The following is a 14,744-nucleotide window of genomic DNA, read 5'->3' on the forward strand; positions in this document are numbered from 1 at the left end:
ATAACATGTTCAGATCTGAGATCATGGCACTCGGGCCCTAGTGACAAGCATTAAGCATAACAAGTTGCAACAATATCATCAAAGTACCAATTACGGACACTAGGCACTATGCCCTAACAATCTTATGCTATTACATGACCAATCTCATCCAATCCCTACCATCCCCTTCGGCCTACAGCGGGGAAATTACTCACACATGGATGGGGGAAACATGGCTGGTTGATGTAGAGGTGATGGCGGTGATGGCGGCGATGATCTCCTCCAATTCCCCGTCCCGGCGGAGTGCCAGAACGGAGACTTCTGGCTCCCGCGACAGAGTTTCGCGATGTGGCGGCGTTCTGGAGGGTTTCTGGCGACTTCGACTTCTCTCTCGGCGTTTTTAGGTCGAGGCCGATAAGTAGTCCGAAGGAGGGCGTCGGAGGCCGGCCGAGGGGGCCACACCACAGGGCCGCGCGGGCCCCCCCTGGGCCGCGCCGCCCTATGGTGTGGGGCCCTCGGGCCTCCACCTCAATTGTCCTTCTGGCTCCGTCATTATTCTTGGAAAATAGGGCCTTCTGCATAAATTCCGAGGATTTTCCCGAAAGTTGGATTTCTGCACAAAAACGAGACACCAGAGCAGTTCTGCTGAAAACAGCGTTAGTCCGTGTTAGTTGCATCCAAAATACACAAATTAGAGGCAAAACAATAGCAAAAGTGTTCGGGAAAGTAGATACGTTTTGGACGTATCAACTCCCCCCAAGCTTAGCTTATTGCTTGTCCTCAAGCAATTCAGTTAACAACTGAGCGATAAAAGAACTTTCATGAACACATTTGCTCATATGATATATATATTCTCATGCTATGGCTAATACTTAAGCAGTTCATAATGAGATACATGCAAATAAGATCATCTAACAGCTATGTCAATCATGGAGAGGTACCAACAATTAATAATAAGCATCATGAATCATGTATATAAGCAGGATTGCAATGTTCATAAGAGAGTATGATAAAGTGGTATCTCGCTTTTCTGTATTTGATTGGCAAAACATAAATGCCCGGGCACCTCTGGAGTTCATAGAAAGACTAGAAGTAGTGATTGTCAAAAGATAAATGCATCAAAGTTATACCACAATCAATCATATTTTGAGACAAGCATATTATACTAAGAATGACAGTTGTGCTCTCAAGATAGTGCTCAAAGAAATAATGGAGACACAACATAAAAGTAAAAGATTGACCCTTCGCAGAGGGAAGCAGGGATTAACATGCGCTAGAGCTTTTCATTTTTATAAAGACAGGAGCAAAATTATTTTGAGAGGTGTTTGTTGTTGTCAACGAATGGTAATGGGTACACTAACTACCTCGCCAACCGGACTTTCAAGAGCGGCTCCCATGAATTATTGCATATTTATTTGGCACTCCTTCCAACCTTTCTTGCACAAACCATGGCTAACCGAATCCTCGGGTGCCTGCCAACAATCTCATACCATGAAGGAGTGCCTTTTTATTTTAGTTTTATTATGATGATGACACTCCCCCCAACCTTTGCTTACACAAGCCATGGCTAGCCGAATCCTTCGGGTGCCGTCCAACAATCACAAACCATGGAGGAGTGTCTATTTAAGTTAATTAATTCGGGACTGGGAATCCCATTGCCAGCTCTTTTTGCAAAATTATTGGATAAGCGGATGTGCCACTAGTCCATATGAGAGTCCGTCAAAAGTAAATGACAAGGTTGAAAGCTAAACACCACATACTTCCTCATGAGCTATGAAACATAAACACAAATTGAGAAACATTTTGAAGGTTTTAAAGGTAGCGCATGAGAATTTACTTGGAATAGTTTGAAATGCCATGCATAGGTATTTATGGTGGACACTTTTGGAACAACTTGGTTTTCAGGTGTTTGGAAGCACGAGCAGCGTTCCCGCTCAGTACAAGTGAAGGCTAGCAATAGACTAGGGAGCGACAAATCAAGAGAGCAAGAATCGTCATAATCATGCTTGCGGCAAAATAAATTAACGGAGGCATAAAAGTGATACAAGAACTCTGAAGCAATATAGATCATCGAGGCTTAATTGACTTTTGTTCAGTCATATGCATGCGTGAGCATGTGCCAAGTCGATATAAATGAATTATTCAGAGGAGGATACCACAATGCCATACTTACTTATGAATAAAACAATGCAAACAAACATCCATGACATGCTACTCATATTAATAGATTGGAGCTAAACATGAGAGATCATAAACTACTAGACTTTCTCAAATAACATATACTTCACATGAACCAACTAAGCATGCTCATATGGATGAGTATATGTACAAAAATGAAAACAAATAGAGTTCATACCAGCCTCTCACCACAATCAGATTGTCGTAGATCGTCATTATTGCCTTTTCACTTGTGTAGCTTGGATAATATGAAATGAAAACCACGCTCCAGCCACCGAAGACCATTGAACTCATAAAGAACTTTACAAACCAAAGAAGAACAGCAAATATTTTTGGTGTTTTCAAATTGCAAACAAGAACAAAAGGAAACAAACAAACGAAGAAAAATCTTTTTGGGTTTTCTTATAGCAAATAAAGTGAAACAAATGCAAGAAACCAAAGCAAACAAATGGTGAGGAGAAACAACAGAAATATTTTTGGTCTTTTTGCGTTTTGGGAAGGAAAAAAAGCAAGAACAAGAAATAGCAAATTAAAAGAAACACATAACAACAGGATGACAGAAATCTGCCAAAACCTGACAGCAGTACAGAAATCGATTTTTAAAAAATCTTACGTTGCCCAGCTCAAAAAGTGTTCAACTAATGAAAGTTAGATAACAACCTGGGGACCCTGCACAAAAATTGGCAGCTCAAAATAACGCTCTGGCTATTTTTGAGAATTTTTACGGTAACATTCCAGAATCTGTTTTCAGGCAGCACTTCCCCAAATATTATCTTCCTCTCATTAGAAAACCACTCAAACGAACAAAACAAGTATGCACAAGTATCCAGCAACCATAATATGCAAAGAATGAGTGATGTCGGTATACCTCCCCCCAAGCTTAGGCTTTTGGCCTAAGTGGAGTTCAATCCCATCGATCCCATGAAGTAGTGTCTCCGTAGTATGACGAAGATGGATCGTATTCCGGGTATGTGCTAGAAGAAGCACCCGGATATGTGACGGTGTGGTCGCAGGAGGCGCCGGCGTCCTCGGAGTCATGTTGCTGGTGGAAGTCTTTTATCTTCAAATGCTCATCCACTTCCTCCTTAGTGCACGACCATGATTGCCTGTCAATACTTAACAAACCTAGTTGGGGAAGAGGAATTTCTTTCTCATCCCCGTCAGAAAACAACATTCTATACACCATATTATCTAAAGTAGAATCAGTGGTAACAAAATGATGACTCTTCATAGCAACAATATCAAGTTTCCTAGGGGCCAATGGCACATCATTAGGATCAATAGGAAGATTAAGATATGTTAAAACACGCAGTGCGATAGTTCCTCCAAAAATAGGCCCCCTGGTAGTCAGGCGGCGAGCAATAAGAGCACCAAGGTGATAAGATGTTTGACCAGTAAGTGCAATATTCAAGAAAGCAAGATGGTAACTAGAAATGTTGCTAGTGTTCTCCCTACCAAGAATGCTAGTAGCAATGTAGTATGCAAAATACTTAATGGCGGGGAGTTGAATATTCCTTATCTTGCCACGCTGAATGGTGCGACAATCATCATCGGTAATCCCTCGATAGAGCTCCAACAAGTCCCGGGGGTTGTCATCAATCCTACTTGCTGTACCTACAGGGGCAATATCCAAGGCACGACAAAAATCCTTCAATTGCATGGTAACAGGATTACCATAGATCCTGAATGCAACCGTTGGCTCATATTGTTTGTTGTTGAACTGGAAACTCTCGACGAAGATTTTGGTGAGCACGTAGTATTGCTCCCTTTCATCTCCCATATAGGTGGTTAACCCTGCCCTGTTGACAAGGGTTAAGAAATCCTCCAATATCCCTGCATTCCTTAGAAAATCATAGCATGGAAAAGTAGAAGCATTAGGAGGCCCGTTGTCCTCTTCGGGCGCGAAGCTAGGCGCGATGATGTCTTCATTGTATGATCGCCTAATCCGGGTGGCGGCCCTAGAAGGCCTCCCGGTGCTGGTTGTCCCTTTCTTGAACAACTCTCCAAAGCTGAACTTCTTCATAGCTTCTCTGAAATTTTCAACAAATGATATAAAAATTTGATTTGGTGACATATAATTGAGGGAAACTACCATAGGAACTTGCTAGAGTACTAATCATGCATCAAAACTAGTTTCTATCACTTAGAACAAGCATGCAAGCTCACTAAACATGTTACCTACAGCAGCAAAATATTCAAGATATACTCAACCAAACAAAATTCTACTTGGATGGGTGGAGGAGTCACATACCGAAGAGCAAATGTGCCAAATTTCAGACAGAAATCTGGGCTGAGCAAAGAGATCGAGAAATCTGGAGCTCTGGAGCAAAAACGCGAGTGAGAGGAACTTGGTACGAGTTTTTTCGGGAGAGAGACTGTTCTGGGAGAAAGAGATGACAAAGTGGGGCAAAGGGGGGCCCACACCACATGGTGGCGCGGCCACCTCCTTGGCCGCGCCGGCCTGTGGTTTGGCGCCCTCTGGTGCCCCACAGGTCATCCTCTGGTGCTCCCAGGTGCCTCGTCGAAAAATAGGACCAACGGTATAATTTTTGTGAATTTTTGAAAACTTTGAAAAACGCACATTTCTGGGTATTTAGTTTATTATTACTGGCCAGGAAAATTTTTGAAATCTTCAAATAACTAAGGAACTTTTGCAAATTAAAAGTGCTACAGCAACTAGAGCAAGTGGAGGAAGAAAGAGATGTTGTTTACCCTCTCTATGCATGTAAAAGGTATTTGCTAACAAGGTTGATCAAGTCTTGTCACCAAATAACTTTTTCATAGCATAAGAAGAAATAAACCTCAAATCAATCATGTTACCTTGAATTGTATTGATATGGATCCAATCACGAGAGTTTGATATTCTTCTTTAGGCTCATATATAGGACAATCAATAGTTCCCACTTTGATAGTTCTCACATTAGAAATAGTATTAACTCCACACGCTTTCTCAATCCTCTTGGGGAAATAAACGGTATGTTCCCTATCATCAACATTGAAAGTAACCTTCCCTTTATTGCAATCAATAACAGCCCCTGCGGTGTTAAGAAAAGGTCTCCCAAGAATAATAGACATATTATCATCTTCAGGCATTTCTAACACAACAAAATCAGTTAATATCAAGCAGTTAGTAGTAACTTGAACAGGAACATTCTCACATATACCAACAGGAATAGCAGTAGATTTATCAGCCATTTGCAAAGATATATCAGTAGGTATCAACTTATCTAAGTAAAGTCTCTTATAAAGAGAAAAAGGCATAACACTAACACCGGCTCCCAAGTCACATAGAGCAGTTTTAACATAATTATTCTTGATAGAACAAGGAATAGTAGGTATACCTGGGTCGCCCAACTTCTTTGGAACTTTGCCATTGAAAGAGTAATTAGCAAGCATAGTGGAAATTTCCTCATTGGGGATTTTCCTTTTGTTAGTAACAATATCTTTCATATACTTTGAATAAGGAGGCAATTTAATAGCATCAGTCAAAGGGATTTGCAACAATAAAGGTTTCATCCAATCACAGAATTTATTATAGTGTTCTTCTTCCTTTGATTTTAGTTTCTTAGCAGGAAAAGGCATTTGCTTTTGCACCCAAGGTTCTCTTTCATTACCATGTTTCTCAGCAATAAAGTCTTCTTTAGTATACCTTTTATTTTTAGCATGCTTCTCAGGTTCTTCTTCAACCTCTTCTTTATCAGGAGTATCATTCTTATCATTATCTTTATCATTATCATGTTCATTACCACTTTCGGGCCAAGATCAGTAAATAGAAATACTATTAGGATCATTAACAGGTTCAGAGGATTCTACAACATTTTTATGCTTCTTCTTCTTTTTCTTCCTAGAATGAGCACTAGGTTCAATGCGTTGAGAATCTTGTTCAATTCTTTTTGGATGCCCTTCAGGATATAGAGGATCCTGGGTAGAGACACCACCTCTAGTTGTTACTTCATAAGCATGTTTCTCTTTAGAATTATTCCCTAATAAGTCATTTTGCACTTTAGTGAGTTGATCAATTTGAGTTTGAATCATATGAAAATGTTTGACGAGCATCTTAACATCATTGGAGGTTCTCTCCACAATATCATGCAATTCACTAATAGCTCGAGAATTTTCCATTAAATGATTCTCTACTCTCATATTAAAATTTTCTTGCTTAACAATATAATTATCAAACTCATCTAAGCATTGTGCAGGAGGTTTCGAATACGGAATATCTTCCCTAGTAAAGCGTTGAAGGGAGTTTACCTCAATCATGGATGAAGGGGGAATTATCTCACATATATCTTCTATAGGAGGTAGATTCTTCACATCTTCAGATTTAATACCTTTCTCCTTGAGAGACTTCTTGGCTTCCCTCATATCTTCATCATTCAATTTAATCATACCCCTCTTCTTCAATATTGGCGTTGGAGTTGGTTCAGGCGTAGTCCAATCATCATGATTCCGGCTTATTTTAGCCAATAATTCTTCAGCGTCGTCTGGAGTTCTTTTCCTGAAAACACAACCAGCACAACTATCCAGGTATGCCCTATACTCAATGGTTAGTCCACTATAGAATATATCAAGTAAATCATGCTTTTCCAAATCATGCTCAGGCCGAGCTCTAATAAGAGAGCAGAATCTCGCCCAAGCCTCAGGCAATTTCTCTTCATCTCCCTGATCAAAGTTATAAATTCTCTGCAAAGCAATATGTTGAGCACTAGCAGGAAAGTATTTGCGGAAGAAAACATCAAGCAATTCTTTCGGACTTCTAATAGAATTAGGTGGCAAATTATTATACCAAGTTTTAGCGTCATCCTTCAATGAGAATGGAAAGATTTTAGCAACAAAGTAAGTACGCATCTTGACATCATCAGAAAACAAGCTACTCAGAGTAGATAACTCAGTCATGTGTTCAACAGCACTTTCTTTTTCAGTACCACAAAAGGGTGTTTTCTCAACAATAGCTATATGAGATAGATCAAGAGAAAAATCATAATCTTTATCCCTAATGTTTATAGGAGATGTGGCAAACTGAGGATCAGAGACAGCTTTATATCTAACAGCATGTTCTGCAAGCAACTTTTTAATTTTTCTTGCATCAGTAGTAGCATTGCATTTTTCAATAAAATCATCATTAAGCTCCACATAATCTTCATCAGGATCATCACTAAAATAATCAAGTTCAGGTGAACTAACAGGTGTAGTAGCATTAGGAGTTTCAGTATTTTCAATTTGTCTAGACCTAGCAATTGTAGCATCTAGAAAGGATCCCAAAGAACCACTATTGTCAACACAGCAGAAACATTATCAATATTATGAGAGTGTTCAGACTCAGCAGATGTACCCGCATGCGAAGCATGTGGCGGTGAAACAAGTTTATCAATCACAGATGGTGACTCAAGAGCAGCAGAGGTATTCAGAATTGTACCTTTTCTTGTAGTGGATGGTAATATGGCGATCTTAGTATCGCGAGGTTTACCCATGATGGAGAATTTGCAGCGAACAATATTAATCCAAGTGAACTTCCAAATAAAGCTATGCTCCCCGGCAACGGTGCCAGAAAATAGTCTTGATGACCCACAAGTATAGGGGATCGCAACAGTCTTCGAGGGAAGTAAACCCAATTTATTGATTCGACACAAGGGGAGACAAAGAACACTTGGAAGCCTTAACAGCGGAGTTGTCAATTCAGCTACACCTGGAAACAGACTTGCTCGCAAGAGTTTATCAAGAGGTCAGCTTTATAGCAAGAGTAGAGTGAAATAACAGCAGCAGAGTAACAAAGACAGCAGTAGTGATTTTAGTAAACAGCAGGATTAAAATACTGTAGGCACGGGGACGGATGACGGGCGTTGCATGGATGAGAGAAACTCATGTAACAATCATAGCAGGGCATTTGCAGATAATAATAAAACGGTGTCCAAGTACAAAGCAATCAATAGGCATGTGTTCCATATATAGTCGTGCGTGCTCGCAATGAGAAACTTGCACAACATCTTTTGTCCTACCAGCCGGTGGCAGCCGGGCCTCAAGGGAAACTACTGGATATTAAGGTACTCCTTTTAATAGAGTACCGGAGCAAAGCATTAACACTCCGTGAACACATGTGATCCTCACATCGCTACCATTCCCTCCGGTTGTCCCGATTTATGTCACTTCGGGGCCATCGGTTCCGGACAGCGACATGTGTATACAACTTATAGGTAAGACCATAAACAATGATTATCTTCATGAAACAATAACATGTTCAGATCTGAGATCATGGCACTCGGGCCCTAGTGACAAGCATTAAGCATAACAAGTTGCAACAATATCATCAAAGTACCAATTACGGACACTAGGCACTATGCCCTAACAATCTTATGCTATTACATGACCAATCTCATCCAGTCCCTACCATCCCCTTCGGCCTACAGCGGGGAAATTACTCACACATGGATGGGGGAAACATGGCTGGTTGATGTAGAGGTGATGGCGGTGATGGCGGCGATGATCTCCTCCAATTCCCCGTCCCGGCGGAGTGCCAGAACGGAGACTTCTGGCTCCCGCGACGGAGTTTCGCAATGTGGCGGCGTTCTGGAGGGTTTCTGGCGACTTCGACTTCTCTCTCGGCGTTTTTAGGTCGAGGCCGATAAGTAGTCCGAAGGAGGGCGTCGGAGGCCGGCCGAGGGGGCCACACCACAGGGCCGCGCGGGCCCCCCCTGGGCCGCGCCGCCCTATGGTGTGGGGCCCTCGGGCCTCCACCTCAATTGTCCTTCTGGCTCCGTCATTATTCTTGGAAAATAGGGCCTTCTGCATAAATTCCGAGGATTTTCCCGAAAGTTGGATTTCTGCACAAAAACGAGACACCAGAGCAGTTCTGCTGAAAACAGCGTTAGTCCGTGTTAGTTGCATCCAAAATACACAAATTAGAGGCAAAACAATAGCAAAAGTGTTCGGGAAAGTAGATACGTTTTGGACGTATCATCCGGTCACAGGAATTCTTCTTCGGCTCACAGTTATGAGTCAACAACCGAAACTCGAGCACACTTAGAGCATCTCCAACAGGCGCGCTATATCGGCCGCGCTGCAAAAAAACGACTGGTATACCGCGCGCGGGAGGGAATCAGGCGCTCCAGCAGGCGCGGTAAATGGCGCGGTGCTATAAATTTTTTAGAGCGCGCGGCGTTTTGCACAAACCGGAGTGGCATATCTGGCGCGTCGGCTACAGCGCGCGGCATCGCTTGTCCAAGCGCGAAAAAACCCCCGCGCTGAAACTTCCTCTTCCGCGTCGCCGCCCGAGCGCCCAATCCGTCGTCTTCGCGCGCCGCCGGCGAAATCCCGATGATGGACGACCCCTCCGGCAACCCACCGACCCCTCCCTACTCCGTCCCACCCTCCGCCGCCGCCACCACTTCCACCGCGCCGCCGCCAAACCCTAGCGGTGGCGCCGATGGCGGTAATGCAACGGCTGCTGCGCGCGCGCTCTTCGTCCCGCCGCGCGGCGCCAGACGCAAGCGCAGCCGCCACGCAGATGGCAGCGCGCAGGCGCCGGCAACGCGCGGCCCGCGACGAGGGGGAAGGCGTCGTCGACCAAACGGCCGCACATCGGTGCCACCTCCGTCGCGCCGCCGAAGAAAGCGAAGGCGCCCGCCACCCGCCGGCCGTCGACCAAACGGCCGCACATCGGTGTGTCATTGTTGAACTACGCCATTTGTGTGTCGTTCTTGAACTATGTGATGTATGTTGCACTTGGTGTCATTTGTTTCATGAATTATGTTTGATTATTTGATCTTTGTGAATGCAAAATAGTCTACAAAACTGTTTTCCGCGCCCGCGCGCGCTGTATTTTGCCGCGCTCGGCGGAGGACCATTTTTTCAGCTCGCGCACGCGCTGCATATTAGCGCGTCCGGTGGAGGAAAAAAGGCACAGCGCGCGCTAGCTGTTTACCGCGCGCAGATTCTGAATTTTAGCGCGCCGCGATATAGCGCGCCCTGTTGGAGATGCTCTTATAGCCCTAGCTCTTTCCTTCCTTGCAACCGGCTGCACGTAGTGGTTTTCTGTCACGTCAATCAACGAAAACATGTTCAATTTTTGAATTAGGGCACACATGCCGGGTGATATTAATTACGTACCGTGAAGGAGGAAAATGCTTGGAGTGACTCCCACCAAAGAAAGGTTATCTTGTGGTCACTGGCATTATCTAAAAAGTGTATCGTCCTCATCTGTTCTTACTTTTTCCGGCTCTCGGTATTATCCTGGGCGACTGGGAAAGCTTTAGTCGCACAATCGTGTTTTGCCCTAGTACCGACTATAAATAGGCAACCATGCAAACACTGGAGGATAGCTCACTCCGCCACGTCGCGCGGAGCAGAGACCATATACGCATGCCATCTTGAACTGACGCGAGTAAGTAGGCGCTCAGGGCGTAGACGAGGAAAACAGTCGAGGGAGATCTAGCAACGGCCTCCGCCCCGATCTCCCGGAGCAGAACCAACAAACATCTTGGTACGTCTCGCCGGAGAGGGAGAGTGAGCACGATGCTGCCGTACTCGACGGCGGGCGAGGCGGAGGCGGCGCTGGGGCGCGCCCTGACGTGGGCGGAGGCGGCGTGGCTCCGGTACTCGGCGTCGGTGCCGGACTGCTACCTCCACTGGCCCAACATCGCCATCACATTGGTCGTCTACACGCTGGCGCCGCTGCCGCTCGTGCTCCTCGACCTCGCCGCGCCGGAGATCGCCGCGCCGTACAAGCTGCAGCCCAAGGTGCAGCACCCGCCGGCCGCCTTCTTCCGCTGCTACATGGACGCCGTTCGCGTCTCGCTGCTCACCATCGGGCCTTACCAGCTCATCTCGTATCCTGCCGCTAAGGTCTACTACACTTCTTGCATTCTGAACTCTGTTATACTTGAGAAATTAGGTTCCTCTCATAAAAAGAAAAGGTTCCTCAATACTGTAGGAAAACAATTTCTTATTTCCTTTCACATGAACAAAAAAGGCATAAAGATGTGACTGGAGTGAGAGAAATACTTTTCTTCCGTGCAAGGGACATCCCGTGCATGGTCTCATTCCATTTTATTGCTTTCCAATCTGACATAGTTTACTGAAACACAATGAAACCTGACGAATTTTTTGGAAAAAATTGGGGCACAAATCGGAAAGAAGTAAATTTAAGCATGCACGAAACCTCCCGTTCACGGAAGAATTGCCGCTCTCACCGGAGTGATCGATGGTGAGCTTGTATATTTCCTATGATCACTGAGTTGAAGTTGAGAAATGGACGTGAACTTGGAAGCTTTGTGTAGCCACTTAAGTTTCAGTTGAAATTTTTGGACTTGAATTTAAATTGAAAATTCACTAGCTGAATAGTGTGCACTACTTAGCTAATCAGGAAAGATTTATGCTCTGTTTAGCATTTATGTGGACTATTTTAATTTCGTGTCACTAACCATTTTTTCTTCATGTTGTACAGTTTTGCTAACCATTGCTTACATATTTGTGTCTCTATTTGTCTCCAAGAAGATTGTATTGTAAGTTCAGCACCACAAGGTTCAACAACTGCACACTGAGCCTCGTTGGATAAAGGTTAAAAAAACGTGACTTAGGTCTTTTATCTGGATAAGTACTAGGTACCTAAAATTGGCAGATAAATAGAACATACGTGTGTGGACATGGTGCATACCAGTTCCAACTGGTATCCCTAGTTAAAAGTCACCACCATGACAGAAAAAAACAACAATAAGAGTAAGAGCATGCCAAGTAATTAGCACCTACGCTAAGAAATTGAAGTGCCTATAAAATTGACAGATACATAGAACATACAACTGAGTTTATATACTTGTGTGGTGTTAGATAATGGAAATACGGACGGGACTGCCACTGCCGTCGATGGGGGAGATAGCGGCGCAGCTGACGGTATACTTCTTGGTGGAAGACTACCTGAACTACTGGCTACATCGTCTGCTGCACACAAAATGGGGCTATGAGAAGATCCACCATGTTCACCACGAGTTCACGGCTCCCATGGCGTATGCCGCGTGGTATGGACACTGGGCCGAGATGCTTATCCTCGCTGTCCCCTCCCTTGCCGGCCCGGCTATCGTCCCATGCCATGTCACCACGCTCTGGATCTGGTTTGCTGCTCGCCTGGTAGAGAGCCTCAACATTCACAGCGGGTAACTCACTTCCACTACATCTGTAGTTTCATTTTTCAAACATAGCTGAATAAAGTTAATTTCTTAATGACTGAAGAAATAAAGGTTTGTAAATGTGTGCCTTATATGGATTAGCTATTGTACTGCAGATTTAAGTTACCGTTCAACGCTGAGAAGTATATACCGTTCTACGGAGGGGCGGAACACCATGACTACCACCACTACATTGGAGGGCAGAGCAAGAGCAACTTCGCTCCCGTTTTCACCTACTGTGATTACATATACGGAACGGACAAAGTATGTAGTGTTCTGCTATCTTACATAAACCACCTGAAATAAGATCTCATGGCACATACACTAAGTCATTTTTTTCTTCTTCAGGGCTACCGATTTCACAAGGCAACCCTTGCAAAGGTAGCTATCTAGCTTCTACTAATTAATTTTTTTTATTTTGATGAAACATATTTTCAACAATCAACATTATCCATGCTTGCATACTTCGCACCAACCGCTACAGTTGGCTCTTTTTGGCTTGCACACTTGTCTGGTTCCCAGTGTGTGGCATGCATGCATCCTAGGTCTGTACTAAACAACATTGTCACCACCCAAAGTTGATTGGGTTTCTTTTGGATTTTCGGCCATGGTTTTTCTCCGCCTGTAGCAGTGAACAATTTGTGATATTTGGCCATTGCGAAATATACATAAAAAATCATGGAAAAAAATAGTGCGTTATTCCAACGCTAATAGCACGCTATAGCATATCTAGAGAGCCGACGCTACGCTATTTCGACGCTATAGCGCGCTATTCGCGTTAATAGCACGCTATAACATGCTAATACCGTATTTTTAGACCCACGCTATTTTGTTATATCGCGCTATATTTTCCTTGTAAAAAATCCCTCCACTACAGAGATATAAGCTATGCTGCATCCTACACTATTTTTTTTTGGAAACAGGACAAAAGCTTTGCCCTATTCCATTCATTGAGAAGAAGCAGCAATAGTTTTACATAGCACCCAGTTACACCCTAGATGCAAAGGGACCTACTCTCGTGGTATCAAATTGCTCATACATTTATTACCCGTCGCACCCTACACTATCAATTAGCTATAAGCAAAGATTAATTCTAGCTGTACTTATCTGCCGAATGCTCGCTAAATTCCTGAAGAAATGTCATTCTAGCTTTCTACATACTAACAATATATCCAGGTAAAAGGTTACAACATTACTGCCACTCTTCATTTGGTTAATTCTTCTTCTGATGGAACTCCTAAAGTGACATGTAGATAGGAAACAACGAACTTATCACAGACTACCTGAACGCTAAATTAGTTGAAAAAGGAATCATCTGCTATTAATTTAACTCTATTTTTCTAAACCATTGGATCGAACAGCTGAAGGAATTGGCGGGCAGCAACGTTCAGAAAGGAGATGGCAATTGATTCCACAGGGGCAAGCAGGACCAGAGAGAGATAGGCGTCAGTAATCTATGTGGTCTCCGGATATATCCCCATGATGGAGTACACTAGTATAAAATATTTATTTCATGTCAATCATCAAGGTTGAGTGGCTCATGAACAACCGGCATAGTCGTTCCAAGTGTTGATTTACTTACAGTGCTCCCTCCGTTCGTATGCATAGCTCCACTGCTTCTCGGATGTTCGTATGCAAGCAATGAAAAATGTCGAATGTCCAGATGTAGTCGAGAGCATTTCCCGCCGTATTTTTCGTATGAGATGTTGTACATGATTGGATGATCGATCTTTTTCCTACGTCCTGTGGTATATGTCCTGCATGTTGCGATGAGCAATATGCACCAGTGACTGAACTGTTCTAGCAGACTGTCGTGTCGACCTGTTTAGATAAAAAAGTGTCCATGAAAGTATTATTCCACATCCGAGAAACCTCCAATCAGTTGTGCTAGGCCGTTTTCATGCACCATCCTGCTGGCATCTGCCCTATCGTGTCGCTTTTATACGTAGTACTAGTGTTTTATATAGCTGTTATCATATTAGAAGGAAAATATCTTTGATCGGTGATTTTTCCCATGTGAAAGAGTGGGTAGTCCCTGCCCCTGCACAATATAGTGCGTGGAACCCACTTTGACGTGAATGCGACATTTTTTTTTTGAACAAAGGGTGGATCCCGAAGGATCCAGAGCTGCACTCATATATTAAGCGGTGGGTACAAATTACACGCAGGACACTGCAAGAAAGGTAAAATTACAACCTCGTCCTGGCATTTTGCACAAAGGACCTGAGGAAGCATGACAACTCAAAAGTACCATGACCGTTCTCTGACAGGGATTTTTCGGTAAAGGAAATATGTTAATATCGAAAGATACCGATTACACCCAGCCTCTGCAACAACACAATGCCCTAACATATTACGGATGCACACAATCAGAAAAAAAAAAGAGAAATCTAAGAAATAAAAGTCTCGCTACAACATCATAGCCCTAGCAAC

At 43.6% G+C, this 14,744-nt stretch overlaps 1 protein-coding gene across 1 annotated transcript; it reads left to right on the top strand.

The window, feature by feature from the left end:
- The first annotated feature begins 10,465 nt into the window (after positions 1–10,465).
- LOC127294147 (very-long-chain aldehyde decarbonylase GL1-10) lies at positions 10,466–14,050 on the top strand. The gene is made up of 5 exons (XM_051323901.2): positions 10,466–10,995; positions 11,977–12,299; positions 12,428–12,575; positions 12,660–12,692; positions 13,673–14,050. Exons 1-5 carry the CDS (start codon positions 10,666–10,668, stop codon positions 13,718–13,720), a joined length of 882 nt encoding a protein of 293 aa, XP_051179861.1. The 5' UTR covers positions 10,466–10,665; the 3' UTR covers positions 13,721–14,050.
- The last annotated feature ends 694 nt before the right edge of the window (positions 14,051–14,744 follow it).

Source organism: Lolium perenne, chromosome 4, assembly GCF_019359855.2.
Source record: "Lolium perenne isolate Kyuss_39 chromosome 4, Kyuss_2.0, whole genome shotgun sequence".
Lineage (NCBI taxonomy): Eukaryota > Viridiplantae > Streptophyta > Magnoliopsida > Poales > Poaceae > Lolium > Lolium perenne.